General features: G+C 48.8%; 1 protein-coding gene across 2 annotated transcripts; it reads right to left on the bottom strand.

The window, feature by feature from the left end:
- Positions 1–4,848: 4,848 nt before the first annotated feature.
- TMEM251 (transmembrane protein 251) lies at positions 4,849–7,106 on the bottom strand. Of its 2 annotated transcripts, none has more exons than XM_028508020.2 (2): positions 7,008–7,106; positions 4,849–6,122 (listed from the first exon to the last, which is right to left on the bottom strand). In XM_028508020.2, exon 2 carries the CDS (start codon positions 6,104–6,106, stop codon positions 5,711–5,713), a length of 396 nt encoding a protein of 131 aa, XP_028363821.1. In that variant the 5' UTR covers positions 6,107–6,122; positions 7,008–7,106; the 3' UTR covers positions 4,849–5,710. The 2 variants fall into 2 exon arrangements, with proteins under 2 accessions (XP_028363821.1, XP_028363820.1); XM_028508019.2 differs by lacking the exon at positions 7,008–7,106 and adding an exon at positions 6,575–7,001.
- Positions 7,107–17,978: the final 10,872 nt, after the last annotated feature.

Genomic DNA, 17,978 nt, shown 5'->3' with positions numbered 1-17,978 from the left:
ATCCAAGAATATTTTCATTGATTTTAAGAGAGCAAGGGACATCGGTGTGCGAGAGAAACATGGATCAGTTGCCTCCCATACACTCCCCAGTCAGGGATCAAATGCAACAACTTAAGTATGTGCCCTGACCAGGAATGGAACCCACAACCTTTTGGTATATGGGGTGATGACACTCCAGTCAACTGAGCCACCCAAAAGCCATATTAACAGTTTAAAGTGTCACTAAGTAATTCAGGGCAAAAATAAACCAATTCAGACTTAAAAAAACAACAACCCACATTTCCCAGCTGACGACTACTTTGCCAGAATAGAATAGAGAGTAGAGTGTGACTTGTAAAGAGGCGAGGAAGATGGGACTAAATGTGAGGTAGGGTACCAGAAAGAAAGAGATGTTTCTAAAACTGACCTGCCTAGTGTTAACCTTGGAAAAATTGCCTTCCAGCCAGTGCAGTATTCTCAAACTGTTAAACAGATTTCAGTGTCGCTGCAAGTATTCCATTCTCAGGTGAACTTTGGGGTCAGAATTGCTCAGTTTAACGACGTGGCTGAGGAAACAGTGAGTGCCAGCCAGTAAGCGTCTGTGGAAATCTTTTAGAAGTAGCAGTTGACATTGGAGCCACTGGGGTCCAGTTTTAAATGGAAATTTACTCTGGTGCCAAAATTCTGCTGGAGATAGAAGCCACTTCTAGAAAAACATTGCTAGTTGAAATGTGTTACGAGGCCGAGGAATGGCCTAGAACCCCAGCGCTCTGTCCGGCATCCTGGCGCTCTGGGCGGTGTCGTGACGCTTGGTGCGCGTGCTGGGCAGTCAGGGAGCCGTCGTCACTGTTGTAACGAGAACCTCTCCAGGCTCTGACCGCCACCTAACACACACCGCTTGTTTGGGAATGGGTCGTTTTTCTCTGTATCAGCAAAGAACATCCCAAGACAGCCAACATGACAAGAATTGTTGGCAATAATACACTGGGAGACTCATTTTAAATCTTGGCCTTGAAATGAATCTATCGGTACATGCTGAAACCTCAAAGAGTTTAATAACCAAACCTACCCAGTATGTGTGACAGTGTATGCTCTGCACTGGGTAAATGTCAACCTGGACCTTCCACGTTGCAGGCACTGTTCCAGGCATGGGGCATATAGCAGTGCACAAATACACAAAATCCCTCCCCTGCCAGAGTTCAGATCCTGACAAAAACCTGTGTCTCGTGGTGCCGTGTGATGAGCGCTGTGGAGAAAAGTGGGGAGGGGGATGCTGCATTCAGTGGGGAGGTCGGAGGCAGCCTCACTCGGCCGACAGTGGGGCGGGGGTCTGGAGAGAGTGCTGGAGCGGGCCAGGCCCAAGCACCCAGGCAAAAAGGACCTGAGTGCAAAGGCCCTGAAACAGGTTTTTCTGGTGTGTGCTAGAATCAACAAAACCAGTGTGGCTGAAATGGAGTCGGGTCATGAGAGCATTAGGAAGTGAACCAAATTGGGTCAAGGGCCACTCACTCGACTATGCCATGTTAAGGACTTCGGCTTTTATGCTGAGCAGGATTTTCGAGAGGGGTAGCATTTTGAAAGGATCCCTCACCAGTTGTTGTGTGGAGGGAGTCGTGCAGTAGACTTAGGGAGCAGGTTCTGGTGGGTGGAGAGAGCTGCAGCTTGGTTGGACGTCATAGTATCAAGTCGGCAGCTGGATATTCAAGTCTGGAGCTCAGGAGATACAAGGTGGTGGTATGTGAGCATGTAAAGCCATGAGCCTGGAAGAGATGACCGAAGGAGTAAGTGGGGAAGAGGGAACTGGGGCAGACCCCCAGGGGAGAACCAGCGAGGGAGACAGGAGAAGCTGGTGGGGAAGGGGGAAAGCCAGGAAAGTATCTAAAACTGGGCTAACACCCAGCAGCTACCAGTCACTCGTGGCTATTTCAGTTATAATTGAAATTTTAAATCCAGTTCCTCAGTCACAGCCATATCTCAAGGCTCATTTCATGTGGCTAGTGGCTACCGATTTGGGCCGCACGGACAAAGGACATTTCCACCTTCACTAAGGTTCTCTTCAGTGGTACTGCTCCAGAGGCCAACAGAAGACATATCTCAAGGGGAGGGAATATGTCAAAAACTGCTGACAAGTAATGTGAGGACTGAGGCCTGACTAGTAGGTTTAGTTATGTGTAACTTACTGGCCACCACTTGACATGAAAGCAGTTTTGGGGGGCGGGCAGCAAACACCTGATCAAATTGTATTCAGGGTAAACTGGAGAAGAGGAATTGGAATCAGAAAATATAGACACCTCGGTTTAATAGAGCTAGGAGATAAATCGCACCTTTCCCTCTTTACCAAAAGAGTGCTTTTAACTATTAAGTAGTCATAGACAAAATAATAATCAAACTTGGATAATTAATTTCTAAATAATAAAAAAACCCCATTAACTTAGCAATCATTACATTTGGAAATAGTGTATTACTCCTACTGTAATTACTTTGATATTTATACTACCAAGGCAATAGTATCTTGAAAGACAGGGATGAACTAAGCATTTATTTACCAAACCTCTAAATACTAGAATCTGGCCCTGGCTGGCATGGCTCAGTGAATTGAGCGCTGTACTGCAAAGCAAAGAGTCACTGGTTCAATTCCCAGTCAGGGCACATGCCAGAGTTGTGGGCCAGATCCCCAGTAGGGGGCGCATGAGAAGCAACCACACATTGATGTTTCTCTCCCTCTCCCTCCCTTCCCCTCTCTCTAAAAATAAATAAATAAAATCTTAAAAAATACTAGAATCTGAAGCATAAGAGATAGTCTACTTCAACAAAAAGGAATTATTACTTCACGAGACAAGTGACAAATTCAGAAACCCTGCATTATATCAGACATTTGTAAAACAAAAAGTAACATAATTTGCCCTGATTGGTGTAGCTCAGTGAATTGAGTGTGAGCTGTAAACCAAAGGGTCACCAGTTCGATTCCCAGTCAGGGCACATGCCTGGGTTGTGGGCCAGGTCCCCGGTAGGGGCCATGTGAGTGGCACCCACACATTGACGTTTCTTTCCCTCTCTTTCTCCCTTCCTTTCCCTCTCTCTAAAACTAAATAAATAAACCTTTAAAAAAGTAACATAATTTTCTTAAATCATTTCCAAACTCTCACTGTTTCAAGACTAACCAAATAAAACAAGAAACTGCTCAGTAATTTTCCTCAAATTATCCTTTTTTTGGGAAGCAGTGTAGTAGAATGATAGAACTAGAGATCTGAAGCCAGACATCCTGGGTTCAAATCTTGGTTCTTCCACTTACTTGCTGTGTGACCACCAGCAAGTTTTTAATTCCTACGTGCTCGTTTTCTCATTTTCCTCTTCTGCAAAATGGCACTAGTACCAGTACATACCTGCCTCGTAGGGCTATTGTGGAGAATGAATGTAAATCACTCAAAGCAGTGCCTGCAGCATGCACACTACCGTGCTCCTCTGACTTACAATGGTTACAGCTCAAACCCATCTTGGAAATGTAAGTCGACCCCTGGCCAGTGTGGCTCAGTGGATTCCATGCCCCCCTGCAAACTGAAAGGTTGACATTTAGCTCCCAGTCAGGGCACATGCCTGGGTTGCAGACCAGGTCCCCCAGAGTTGGGGTGTGCAGGAGGCAACCATGCTTCTCTCCTTCCCTCCCCCTCTCTAAACATAAATAAAAATCTTTTTAAAGAAAATAAGTCAAAATGCATTTAACACACCTAACCTACTGAACCTCAGAGTTTAGCCTAAAAACACACCTAACCTACTGAACCTCCTACAGAGTTTAGCCTAGCCTACCTTAAACGTGCTCAGCACACAGCAGCCTACAGCTGGGCAAAACCACCTTGCTGCCCGCTGCCCAGCATCACAAGAATTGTACTGCAGAATGCTAGGCCAGAAAAGGGTGAAAACTCAAAGTACAGTTTCTACTGATCACACTGCTTTCACACAAGCACGATGTGGAAAAATCTTGTCGAACCATGGTAAGTCAGGGAATGTCTGTAATTAGCTAACGCTCAAAAGATGTGAGTGATTGGGCTATCTGACCCTCACAGAAACAGGTATTTCAAACCACAGCTTACTTGGAAGATTCCAAGTACTGTAGCAGAAGGTAAGTCATTTCAGGAACCAGACCTATGGAGGTAGTAAAGGACAGAAATGAGACTAATTAAAGAATCTGATCTTGCTGCTTTTGAGTTGCAAACGTACCTGCTTTATCTTTCCAGTAAAAGATTGCTGTGCAGTGTGCAGCCTTCCATTGTGATCCAATCAGTCTTGTTGAAGTTTGAGGTTGCTAGAAACTTGTAGATTTCCAGTAGCTCATACAAACTGAGAAAAACCTTTCTCAGCCTGAGCAGTGTGGCTCAGTTGGTTGAGTGCTGGCCTCCAAACAGCAGGGTCAGTGGTTCAATTCCCAGTCAGGGCACATGCCTGGGTTGCAGGCAGTTGGGGGCCTGCTAGTGGTAACCACACATCCGATGCTCCTCTCTATCCCTCTTTCTCCCTCCCTTCCCCTCTCTCTAAAAATAAAAAAATAAAATCCTTTAAAAAAAAAAAGGCATCACATGCCTGGTTATACCTCTGGCTGTGCCACCTACCAGCTGTGACCTTTGGCAACTAACTTTCCCACCTCGGTGTTCTCATTGGTAAAACCTAGATAATTGTTAGCTCATAGGGTTGTTGCATTAAGTGGCTTCATTCATGTGAAGTTCTTAGAACAGGGCCCAACAGAGTCAAGCACCAAAAAATGTTGATTATTAAGATCTGTCAGTGTGAAACATTTCCCTGGTATTAATGACATGACTGTATAAAAATATATCTTGATCTCACCCAGAAGAAAAGAAAAACTCCTAAAATCTAGTATTTCCATTTTTAGTTATTTGTATTGGTACCAGACATGAGGTAGTAAGTACAGATGCACAGGAGGAAGTACAAGGATCACATCTTCATGCAACTAACCTATCGCCTGAGGGCCAGCCCTTAGGCTATAAAAGAATATCTGGATGATGACTTGATAGCATCCTTTAGAGAGCCATCCATCACACAGCTGACAGGCACTGGACCAAATATTTTCATTGCACACCTTGTTTCCATATTCTATGTGTAAGTTAGATTTCTCAACATTCAAATATTTAGACTCTTCCCAAGATTTTTTAAAAAATCAGTACCATTAATAATGGTAGTTAATTAATAATGCCAGTAGCATTACCAGAAGGAGGAACAAATCCTGCATATCAGGAGAGCGATCACCTCAATAATTTATACCACTTTCTCACAAGCATAAATAGCTGGCCTTCAGAAAGATGAACTGGTATTTTCGTTTGAAGAATTTTAAAGCAAGCGAAGTAACTGTGAAATTTAAATTTTATGACCATATTTGGACCTTCTTACGTGTTAAACACAATAAAAAATGTCCATACTCATTTTTCCCCCAAAAGAAAAAATTTCTGACCCATCACTATGTTTCACAGTAGAATAAAAATAACAGACACGATTTTACTTCCAAAATCTGAAGACATCAACATGATTTTGTAGTATTGTATCTCAGGCTTTACCTAAAATTTCCTTATTATTCAGTTAAAGATAGCCCCCGTAGTCACATTTTTTTAAAAAGCCTCTGCCCCACCACAACTTCCTGAGATCTGTGGAAAAACTGCAGTCTTGTGATCGGGTTCCTTTCAGTGCTGGCAGTTGGGTAATCAAGAGGAAAAAACGGTGACTGATTTTACGTGTCGATCAGTTGTAGTCTGCTGATCTGATTAGAAGCCTTGACAAATGCCTGGTGGCGATTGCAAATAACTGCCAAGCATATGGGGATAATACAGTAGCCCACCGTTTTGGGGTCAGCTCTTGTACAAGAATAGAGGAACAAAAACATCTGTAAGTAAGGGATCAGGAAAATGACTGTCCAAAACCAAAACGGTAGGGAGAGTAACCGAGCTTTCAAGGAGTGCGTCCACGTGGTCCCTTCAAGGGGCTCATCTGGGTGCTGTTGAATGTGTTCCAAGGCCAGTCTGTTGTAAGTCTCATTGATTTCAAACACGTAGTAAAATGCCGCTGCACTTGCTAACAGGTACAATCCCACTCCAATCCATCCCATCCGCTGACGGAAATTCATCATTCTCCATGCTCTGTGCCTTCGAAGTTAAAAAGATTAGAAGATACAGTTAGGGTCTAGTCATGCTGCGACAGGCAACCATTCCAAATGTACTTCCTTTATTTCTAATGAGTTCTAAATACTGTACTGCCGCTTTTACAGTTTAAGACAAAAATCTCATTAACACATGTAAACAAAGTACAGGTTGTTGTTTTATGTAATAGTTATGAGGAATTATAAAAAGTTTCAGTATATACTGACTCTGCCTTTACGTGAATCCCACAGAATAAATCACTACAATCTGGCTTACAAAGGTCCAGTACGCCTTCCATTAAGAGACGGGACCTAAAGTGGTTTCCTACGGAACATTTCACTTTTACAGTTCAAATGCTTTCTGACTTAATAGTATTGCTTCAGACGTGAACACTCGGTTCTACAAGTCAAAGCAATGTCGGGGCCCCCAAGTCAAGACAGTAACTCTTAAACACTTACAATGGTCCCGAGAATCTTCCTGTTCCCACGGCAAGCGTTAAAGAGTCACTCAGTTCAGAATACTCGGGTAGCTTTGGCATGTCAGAGAAAGCCACCATAAAAGAAATCCCCGGGGTCACCGGCTGGGAGAACGGTGCACGCGACCAGCCTGGAGCACAAGCTAATTGTGATTAAGCACGGCGCGACTGCGGCGGGTCTCGCGGCGGATCGGCCCCTGTCGCTGCTCCCGGAGCCCCCAGCCTCTGTCACCCGGCCCAGCCGGGAGATTCCCAAGCCGACCCCGCCCCCTGTCACGCTGCAGCACCCGAGGGCCGCGACCAGGGCTGCGCAGGCGGCGTCAGGCCCCGGCCTCTCGCCTTGCAGCACCGGGATCCCAGTGCCGGGCAGCGGCCACTGGCCGAGCCTGCAAAACTGGGCAGGCCCGGGATCTCACCTTCCTGTCCGGGTTGGCCAGCCCGCTCGCCGTGCCGGATGCTGCCACAGTCGGGGCTTCCGGCTCGGCCCGGAAGCACGCTCGCCCCGCCCCGAGGAGCCCGCCCCCCGTGACGTCAGGGCGTGTCAGCCCCCGCGGCACCGCCCTCCCGAGAACTCCACCCACAGCGCCAGGTGGGGCGCTAGCTGCGGCGTGGTTTGGGGTGGGGCGCCCGTTCAGGTGGGCTGCCGTCGGCGCCGGGCCGCCGGTGGGCTCCTCGGCCTTGCCGCGGGTCCCTGGCTCGGGACTCCGATGACCCCATCGCCCCTCGCCGCGGAGAGAGCCGCGCCGAAGAGGCGGTCCGCCAGCCCCTCCTCGCGCCCCTGCACAGCCCCCAGGAGCCCCCTCCTGTCCCCGTCCGAGTCGGGGAGTGGCCGCCCTCCCGCTCCTCAGGCCCGGCGTCCTGGGGAGGCGTCGGGAGCTGGCCCTGGCTGGCGCCTCAGCCGCTGGCGGTGGACGCAGCCCTGGGCAGCTAGATAACGGAGGGGCGCCCGAGGCCGAGGAGGGGGTTAGGACGGCTGCTTGCCGCCGTGGGGACGCCCTGGGGTCGCCAGCCACTTAGGGTGTGCGGGGCTTCCCAAGCCCTGGCTGGGCCCTTGGCACCTTCAAGTGACCCGACAGCGTTGTCCTCACAGGACCTGGAACTCGGGACGTCGGCGGGACTTATCAGGGATACTTCGAAGGAATACTGTGGATTGCGGCGGATGCCCCCAACAAATTAGAATTTAAATATGTCGTTTTGGGCACCATGACGCTGAGGCCCTTGGAAGACTGTGTAGGGAGATGGATATGAACCCTCGGAAAGCGCTGTAGATTGCTGGTGTCCCCCAGACCTGTAAGGAGGCCGTGCGGGCCAGTTTAGCTCCCTTAGGTGAGGGCAGATTGGCCGGGAGGTTCCTGAGGGACGGGAATGGGAATGTGGCCTTAATAGGGCTGCTGAAGAAACCAGCTTTGCTCTGGTGCCGAAGGAGGTAACCTGGAAAAGGGGGTGTCAGGACAGTGATCTCGAAGCCCCTGACCCAGATAATGAGTTTTTAAGCAGATGAACTGAATTTTTAGAAGAGGGCGTACGATTGGTTGAGTTGACCTGAGCTTTGGGGTATGGAAACGACCCTTTTGACCCAGACCAGGACATGACACCAGAAATGAGGGCCCACGTGTTGGCACAGGCATTAGATGAGGCTCTTCAGCTTGCCCTGCGATACCTGAAGTACGAGAAACTGAGGGGATTCTCTGGCAGTGATCCTCCAGAACCTGAAGAAGAAGAATTTAAATCCTGGCTGTTTCATACTACTCTAGTGATGAAGACGCGGCAGGTGTCGGATGCAGAGAAAAGAAGGCAGTTGCCAGAGAGCCTTAGAGGCCCAGCATATGATGTCATCTGTGTCCTCATGTTAATCAATCCTTTATTTTCAGTCCCTGAATGCCTGCAGGCTCTTGAGCAGCTTTGGGGGGTTACTGATAATCCTAGGGATGTGCAGGTCAAATATCTGACCACTTACCAGAAGGATGAAGAAAAACTGTGTCCACACGGAGGCTGGTAGAGAGAGGAGCAGTTGAGAGAAGCTGTGAGTCAGGCCGCCTGGACCGAATCATTGCTGGAGCAGCCAGAGGGTGGGCTGGCCCCTGGCTTGTCGGAGTTGCTGGCGCTGATAAGGGATGAAGATGACACGGCTGAGAATGAGGCCCTTCTCCAGGCAGGACTGGAGTGGCACCTCACCTGAACGTTAGGAATGCAGAAGGGGACGGTGACAATAAGCAGAGCGTGGAGGCAGAGCAACCCATATACTTTGGGGCCAGACATCCCAAGCCCTAGCAGGTGATGCTAAGCAGGCAGCTCATTTCTGTACAGTTCTCAGTAAAAATCCATTGTCGCTTCTGTGTGGGTCATGCACTAGGAAGGCCGCAGTTCCGCACTGGTGTGTGTATAGTTAAACGCACTCCTGTGGACCTTTCATCATCCAGAGTTGTGCGGGTGCTCTGTCGCCACCTGTGTAGTGCTCTGAGAAGGGTGCGGGCTCCGGCGCCCCTGCCGATCTGACCGTACGGAGATGTCAGCCTGTGTGGTGACAGGTGCAGGTGCAGCCTGTCAGATGTGTGTATTGTGGTTTTTAGGGGTGTGTTGCCCTCGATTTATCGGGAAGATTGGGAGCAGTGGTTAAGATAGTTTCTGTGTGAACCAGAATTTTATTGATGTTGTGCAGTCGTACAGGAGGCAGAGCCACATGCCGAGGTTAACTTTGCTGCTGCCACCTCTAACCCCAGATTCCTGGTGTGTGTCATCAAAACATTTAGTTCTGAGCATCATTGTACTGGGTGGTATAAAATTACAGGTATGGACTTAGGAGTAAAGGAATGCTGATAAAATGAACTCTTTTATCCTTTTGGTTTATATCAGATTTCCAAAGAGATTTTATTGGAACAAAGGGTTCCAAACACTTGAGTCTGATAAGCACTGAATTTACGCAATCTTAGTCCCTGAGCGAGATTGCTGGAGGGAGCTACTGAAGCACGCAGAATGAAACAAGGCCAAGGCCGTACACGGATTCATGCCACAGTCGGTGAGGACACTGACGCATCAGCATACTGATGAGAGGGGTTTCCCAGCTAGTAAGTGCAGGGGCTGGACTTGCACTCAGGCGGCCTGTTTCCAAAGTCCTCGCCCTTAATCCCTCCTGTGATGCCTGGAGAACTTCTCGCAGAAACCTGTGAGAAACGCCATCGCAGCTCCTGTTTCACAGATGAAGACTTGAGGCTCAGGGAGCCTGAGCCAAGTGCAAGGGCACACGGTCTGACTCACAGGAGCTTTTCTCAAGGTGTTCTGACGTGTGTCTGATAACCACGGCATCATTGTCAAAACGGCGGTCGTGTTTACAAAGTCCTGTGAAGTAATAATTTATGTTGTTTAAAAGCTATGTTTCAGCACCACCAACAAAACCCAAAAATACTATAACTAAGTTGTGTTGGAGTGATGGGATTACAAGGATGCTTTAGGGTTTCTTTTTGTTTTTGTTTTTATTTTTTAGAGAGAGGGGACGGAAAGGAGAAAGAGAGGGGGAGAATCATCAGTGTGTGGTTGCCCCCCACGTTCCCCCAACTGGAGACCCAGCCCACAACCCAGGCATGTGCCCTGACTGGGAATCGAACCAGTGACCCCCTGGTTTGCAGATCAGCACTCAATCCACTGAGCCATACCATCCAGGGCCCTAAATGTGTTTTAAAAAATAAATATGCAAGGGAAGTGCTCAAAAAGCAAAAAGAAGTTGGCATTTCAAAAGCACACAGGAACCAGCCTGAAAGCTCCCACTGGTGAAAACTACAATTAGCAACAAAATTGGATTATAATCTAAAATATAAATGTCTACAAGTTCATGCAGATAAAAATAAACAAATAAATAAATATGGGAGAAGAGTCAAATTTTACTCACAGGAGAGTTTCAAATCATGTATGTGGATACTGCCCCCTTTGGAAGGTGGAGTTTATTCCCTTTCACCCTTCAGTGTGGGCTGAATTTAAGAATGATGCATGGGTTTGGCACTGGCGGCTGGGAACTGGAAGTCATGGAGGAAGAGCTGCTGGGCACCCAGTGCACTCACTTGACCCTTTGAGGACCTTCTGGCAGTTGGGCCTCGGCAGGGCGTACAGGAGGGCCCGGCCAAGACCTTCTGCACAGCCTGGGGAGTGGAGGGGCTCCTGGCCCGAGTTCCCTGTCCTGGGAGCTGCGGGGGAGGCAAGTAGGCCGAACCAGTGGTTAGTCTGTGACTGGAGTGAAGTGGGTGTTATCATACCGGCCCGAGTCAAGAAAAAAAATAAAAAGAATGGGTGTGAATGGAATAGCATGTGGGAAGGAAAAGTAGCCACTTTTCCATGGAGAAGCCCAGCCAGGGCTAGCGTGGCTAGGTGGCCAGGGTTGGTTTAACATCAGTGATCAGCCGTGTGGACGGCATCTCTCCCTCGTACTGTAGGATGGCAAGGGCGCTTCACCTTTGGAGTTCTTCCTCAAAACCCATAGCCCAGTCTCATCCTGGGAAAAACACCAGGCAAACCCAGCCTGAGGAACGTCCCACAGGACCTCTGACCGGCACTCCTGAAGACCCTGAAAAACGAGAGAAGCTGGGAGCCCAGTGCAGACCGGAGCAGACGGAGGACAGAAGGTGACTCAATGTGACGTGGCGTTCTGGAAGTGCCCCAAAAGCAAAAGGAAGTTGGCATTTCAAAAGCACACAGGAACCAGCCCGAAAGGTTTGGAGCAGATAAAGGATATCAATGAAAAAGTGGGATCTGAATATAGTCTGGACTTCAGTTGTTGGTTTCTTGGAGGTGACAAAGGTACCATGGTAATCTAAGATGCTATGGGGCAATTAGGTGAGTATACAACAACTCTACCATCTCTGTAACTTTCCTGTACATCTAAAACTATCCTAAAATGAAATATCCACTGAGAATCATACGTAGATACTCACGTACTACCTGCGGGATGCCGGCCAGTGAAGTGAGTAAGGGAGTGAGTAACTGGAGGGCCGGCTTTCCTAAACGTGGTTCTTCGTCTGCACACCACTAGGTGGCGGTAAGCACTCAAGGCAGGCCTTGGCCAGGCCAAAGCAGGGAAAAGGATTATTTCTTACGTAAGTGGTATCATACCTGCCCCCCCTCAAAGGCTGGAAAATTTTCCTAAGCCTTTATGTGGAAAAACCTTTAAGTACTCGCTCAGTGAAGGGCAGTGACTTCCTCTCTCGGTCGGCGACACTCCTGAAATCGTGTAATTAGCTTGTCAGAGAGGCCTGGCCTTGGCAAGTGGACTGATCTGTCTACACAAGCGAGAAGGCTCTTAGCACTGCTGCTTCACGCCCCGCCAGAGCATTTCCTAACACTGCAGACTAGATGGTTTTAGAGATTAACTTCTGAAAGCCTGTTGTTTCAGGGAGAAGGACATTTAGGTCGAAAGTCCTGCTCAGCCATCTTGAGCTTCCCACACGCCCTCCCGCCTCTGCTACCAGCAAGCCTAACTCTGCTTTTAGAGGCGTTTGTTTACTTTTCTTTCTTTTTTAAGAAAAGATTTTATGTATTTATTTTTAGAGAGAGGGGGAGGGAGGGAGAAAGAGAGGGAGAGAAACATTGATATTCAAGAGAAATAGTGAACGATCGGTTTGCCATTTGCATATCCCCAACCCTGGACCTGACCCGAAACCCAGGCACGTGCCCTCACTGGACTCGAACCAGCACCTTTCGGTTTGCGGGACGGCGCCCCGCCCGCTGAGCCACACCGGCCAGGGCTGAGGTGTTCATTTTCGTATGCACTTGTGGATTACCATGTAAACTGCACCTGTTTGTTAAGTCATTTAATTCAATGTAAAGTAGGGTTTCTCTGTCAGGACCCTGAGAGGTGAGCTGGGCGTCAGAAGGGTGGTCTAAGTTAGTAGGGGAGCCGAGTGAGGCCCAGAGGAAGCGAGTGGCTTGCTCAGGACACACCACCAGTGAGTGGCAGAGCCAAACTTGAACCCAGAGCGGAGCCTGCCTGCTGCTTGCTCTGTGACATGAAGTAAAGGCACTTACTCCTCTTGGACTTCAGTGTACTTATCTACAAAATCTGTGGTCCCCTTTAGCTTTAAAACTGTGTGACTCAAAAATCTGTCTTTACTTGAATATCCTTAATTTGAAAATGGACTCTAAGTTCTTAATATGCCTAATATTTGTCACTTAACACGTGTTCCCAAATATTATCAGGATCTCTTCGGATGAGTGTGCCTTCTAACTAGATCCTGTTCCCTGTGATAACGAGGTATATTATATCCCCCTACAAGCCCATCCTGGTGTTCTACACTTGAAAGGTAATAGATATTTCTTAATGAATTAGTAGTACTCTGGTGTGCCTTATTATATGTAATAATCATCATGGCTATCATTTGTGAAGCTCTTCCTACGTGTCAAGCATGTTGCTAAATGCTTTACCTATATTACTTCATTTAATTTGAACTGCGAGCCTTGTGGGTGTATCACTATTCCTAATTTCAAGTAAGGAAGCAGACCTTCGGGCAGGAGAGTGGCTTGCCCAGAGTGTCGCAGCTAGAGGCGACGAAGGGCTGTGTGGTCCCAGAGCCGGCACCGCAGCCGGTGCCGACAGCCTCCGAACGGACTGCTCCGAGGGCGGGTCTGAGGACGCGAGTGCAGTCAGGGCTGAGCCAGCGTCTGACCGCACCACCTGAAGCCCTGTCTGTCACCACTCCCTGCTGCCTCCCTCCAAGAACAAATAACGCAACCCGGACTGCGCTGCCCACGCTGTCGGCCCCCGCCCAACAACAGCGGCCCTCTTCCTCCTCGGTGTCAAAGCCAGATTTGTTCACCCGCCTTACAGAACGGTGGATTTCACGGGAAACCCAGCCCCCGCTGGAAGCGAGGGTTGTAAATCTCCATTAGCTTAAGGTGATCTGTACCCTGCCCAAATCACTTGTTTGAAGCATGGGCAAGTTATGCAGTTCTAGCCAGTGAAATATAAGCAGCTATTTTTTTTTAATCTCTGTTTATGCGAGCAGGTTCTGCTGCTAGAATGCCTCAGTTCAGATTCCAGCCTCACCGTTTTCTACCTCCGTCTTCCCCCAAGTTTATTAACCCTTCCTGGGCTTCAGTTTCTTCAACTGGAAATGGGGATACTAATGGCACTTCCTAGTAGGGGCATTGTGAGAATCAAATGAATGAGTAATGTCAAGTTCAGAGAACTGTACCTGCTACCTACTAAGTACTCAACAAACAGCTGATGTATTTGATCTCTATTGCTGCACAGCAAATTACCGCGACACTTGGTGGCTGAAAACAAATAGTCATTATCCCTCAGTCCCTTTGAATCAAAAACCGGAGATCAGCTGAACTGGGAGGCTCTGGTTTTCTGATGGACTGCAGCAGAGGTGTCAGCCAGGGCCGTGGCTGCTCTTGGAATTGTTCCAAGCTCACCCACGAGGCGTCGGCACCGGCACCAGCTGCCTCGTGACAGGGAGCTGATTTCCATCGGAAACAAGCAATCCAGGAGAAAGTGAGAGAACACCCAAGCCGGAAGCCACACGGTCTTTTTATAATCTTATCTCAAAGGTGACGTCCCATTACTTCTGTCCCATTCTACTCATTAGAAGCAAGTCAATAAATGGGGCCCAAGAAAAGGAGATTGCACCAGGGTGTGAATTCCAGGTGAGAATCTCTGGAAGCATGAGAGTCTTTGCAGGCCATCTGGGAGGCTGCCACGCCAGCCAGCTGTTTGATACACAGCTAAAACGAGTCTGTAGTTTTGTTACTTCTACTTGACATTTAAGTAATAAATTTCCTTTATTAGCCCTGGCGGGTGTGGCTCAGTGGATTGAGCACTGGCCTAGGAACAAAAGGGTCACAGTTTCAATTCCCAGTCAGGGCACATGCCTGGGTTGCGGGCCAGGTCCCCAGTAGCGGGTGTTCAAAAGGCAACCGCACACTGATGTTTCTCCCCCTCTCTTTCTCCCTGCCTTCCCTTCTGTCTTAAAATAAATAAAACCTTTTTTTAAAAAAAAGTAAATATTTTTTTAGTTCCTCTATTAGGTCCAGGTTAAAAGAAAAAAACCTCTCCATGTTATCACAGGGCTGTTTTGTCCACCCCACAGGCTGCCGTGGGCCCTTGTAGATTCTACCACCAGCTTACGTCCAGCTTTTTAGGCTGCAGGCATAGTTATCTCCCAGCCCCTCTACTCCAAGCAGTAAATGCTCATCTGCTTCTCCGTTTCCAGTTCCCTTCTGATCTCGCCTCCCTCCCCTCTGAGTGCCCTTTAAGGAGAAGCAATAACCCACAGCCCCTGACACACCCATCCTCCTGGGGGAGGGGGGGGAGGGGAGAAGACTTACCTCCTTCCAACCAGCTCTGGCTTCTCAGAAACTATACCTTCGATGTGCAACACAAGCTTTTAAAATGTGCCTTTCTTTTATCTCATGTATGCCATTTATAGAAATGTATTCTAAGAACTAAGTAAGGATGTTCACAAAGAATGGGTTAAAAGAGGTTGCCTTGCAATACTTTTCATCATTGTGGAAAAAAATGGTAACTTTATAAATGACTACCAATAAGTGATGGATTGGTAAACTGTGCCATGCCCGAAGGGCTATATCATCTTTGTAGTCATTAAAGCAAAACTGTATTGGGTGAACCAATACGCGCTTGCCATTTTGGTCGGTCAAACTCAATGGTGCGTTTGGGTGATTGCATATGGTTCAACCCAGCAGAAGGATGTCTTTTGGCATAGAAACAGGTTTACAACCGACTACTGAGAGAAAAAAGCAGAGCATGACGGTGTTTATGGAACGACCTCATTTATGTGTTTACTAATGCCCATAAATGTATTTGTAAAGAAAAAGTCTGGAAAAACATACACCAAATGTTAACAGCAGCTATCTTTGGGTGGGAGAATTATGAGCGATTTTATCCTTTTTTCTTTTTAAAGAAGTTTCTCTTCTCCAGTGAATACATCCTAGTGGTATAATGTTTACAGATTCTTAAATAAAAATAAAACAAACCGTAAGAGATAAATTCCAACAGGCAAACCCTAGTCTCTTATTTTTTTTATTAGTAATTTATAACTCGCTAAGCAAAGCAGGGGCTAAGCAGCCTGTCCAAAGAGAGTACGTGTCCCCAGTGGAGCTTGTGGGAGGGGATCCATCCTGGGCCAGGAGACCGGCCCTGCCTGGGACGCTCAAAGGACAGACTTTCTCTCTGAGTGACCAATCCCCACCGGAGACGGGCTGAGACCAGAGCAAGTGAAGACCCGTGCATGCTCCCCAGGATGTCTGAGTAGACACCCGCTTTTCTCTCCTGTGCTCATTCTGCCTGCTTCTCGCAGTACCCGGCCCTCATCTGGGGCTTCTCTCCCCTCTAGCTTAGCCATTTTGGGCTGCATCAATGACCCAGGCCTAGAGAAACCAGTGAGTCACCAGGTGGGCATGACACAGGACCGAAGCTGCAGAAGCAGGAGCCCCATCCCTAGGCTCCCTCTTCCAGGCTTTCTGTTGGATTTTATTTCTTTCTTTATTGATTTTTTTAGAGAGAGAGAGAAAGAGGAAAAAACATCCATTTTTTTTCCACTTATGCATTCATTGGTTGATTCTTGTATGTGCCCTGACTGGGGATCGAACCCACAACCCTGGCATATCAGGAGGACACTCTATCCAACTGAGTTACCTGACCAGATCCCCTGTTGAATTTTAAATTGTTACATGAGTTCCGAACACTCGTTCGTGTTGTGTGATTGTTCTGTTTTTATTAGTTCTCACTCTTGGCTGTATGACTGTTACCACCCATTAACTGTTACTGCCTAACTGATGACCCCACAACGTCGTGGTTTAAAACAACAGTAATCGTTGGTTACCTCCCACGATGTCTGTGGGTCAGGAATGCAGGCGGGGCTTAGCGGGGACAGCTTGCCTGCGACATGCCGCCCGGGGCCTCCGCCAGGAGACTCGAGGGCAGCGGGGCTGGAACCGCCGGAAGCCTGGCCGCGCACTCGTTTGCCATCGGTGCTGGGGTCAGCTCAGGGCCCAGCTGGGGGCGTGCTGTCTGCCAGGCCTCTCGTGTGGCCCGGACTTCCTCGCGACACAGCGGCGGGGCTCCAAGGGCAATCGTGCCGAGAGTCAGGCAGACGCTGGGTCGTCTTTTATGACCTCGCTCCAGCGTGGCTCACCAGGCAACGGCCAGGCAGGCACCGCCCCGCCCCCACCCCACTTAAGGAAAGAGCGCAGGCACCAGGGCAGGCAGCCCGCTGTGAGAAGAGCGCGTGGACTGGGACACACGTGTAATTGGAAAAGGCAGCCTGTCTCAGTGGCTCCTTTTCCTTTATGACCAACCGCTCTCAGGATCGATTCCAGCTTTTCCGTCTGCTTGATTTCACTTCGCTGTTTCAGTTTTCTGTTGTTTCCTCCCTGCCTGTTGCTCTTCCCTCCAGCCCCACCCATCCCTTGGGTGAGGCGCCCGCGTGGCTGCCCGAGCCCCTCACCTGCGGGGAAGCCATGGGGTCTGTCTCTCAGGATGCTCCTGTCCCATCGACATGTAGCCCCATGTCCAAGTTTCCTTTTCTCTGTTTGTTTTGTTCTCTCTTTTTTTTTCTTTACCTTTTCATTTGTCCTCTCTTTCCTGTTGGGAACTTTTTTCAAGTGAGTCTGAAAAAATGTGTTGTGGATTCTCAGAAGTGTGAGGCTCCTTAGCTGTCAGTTATCATCTTTCTCTCTCTCTCTCTCTTTTTTTTTTTTAACTAGAGAGGGAAAGGGAAGGGGAGAAAGAAGAAGAGAAACATCGATGTGAACATCAGTCTGTTGCCTCTTGCACATGTGACCAGGGGCCGATCCCGCAGCCCAGTCACGTGCCCTGACCAGGAATCGAACTGGCCGTGGTTGGTGAGACAATGCCCAACTCACGGAGCCGCGCCGGTCAGGGCCCAGTTCTCATGTTAACGCAGGGCGTGAAATAGCTGACGGAACTCGGGTTGTCGCGGGTGGGGCTGGAGGCCTCCCCACAGGACAACAGAACAGCGGGTCAGCTTTTCGGATGGGAGACCCCTGTTGTCAGTAGCTAAGGTCTTTCTCACATGGTTCGTTTTCCCTGGGGAATGACCCTGTCGTCCCCTGCCCCGGGGCTGAGCCCGACTACAGCCATCTTAGGAGCCAGATGGGAGACAGGCCCTGGGTGGCCCTTGGAATGCAGGCTCTCCTTACTGGTCAGGAGCCTCGCCTGCACCCCACACTGTGTCTCACCTCCCTGCGTCAGGAGCACCTCTGGTTCAAGTTCAACTCGCCCAGAGCCTAAACCTGCTATCTCCTGCCAAGGTGGTCAGCTGGGGCTGGGGTGGGGCCCCGGGCATCCGTCCTACAGCTCCTTACATTTGACTTCCAGTCTAACTCCCCACATGTCCCCTGGGGCCACCATAACAAAGGAT

Source organism: Phyllostomus discolor, chromosome 1, assembly GCF_004126475.2.
Source record: "Phyllostomus discolor isolate MPI-MPIP mPhyDis1 chromosome 1, mPhyDis1.pri.v3, whole genome shotgun sequence".
Taxonomy (NCBI): Eukaryota; Metazoa; Chordata; class Mammalia; order Chiroptera; family Phyllostomidae; genus Phyllostomus; species Phyllostomus discolor.
This window is presented reverse-complemented; position numbering and strand designations above follow the sequence as displayed.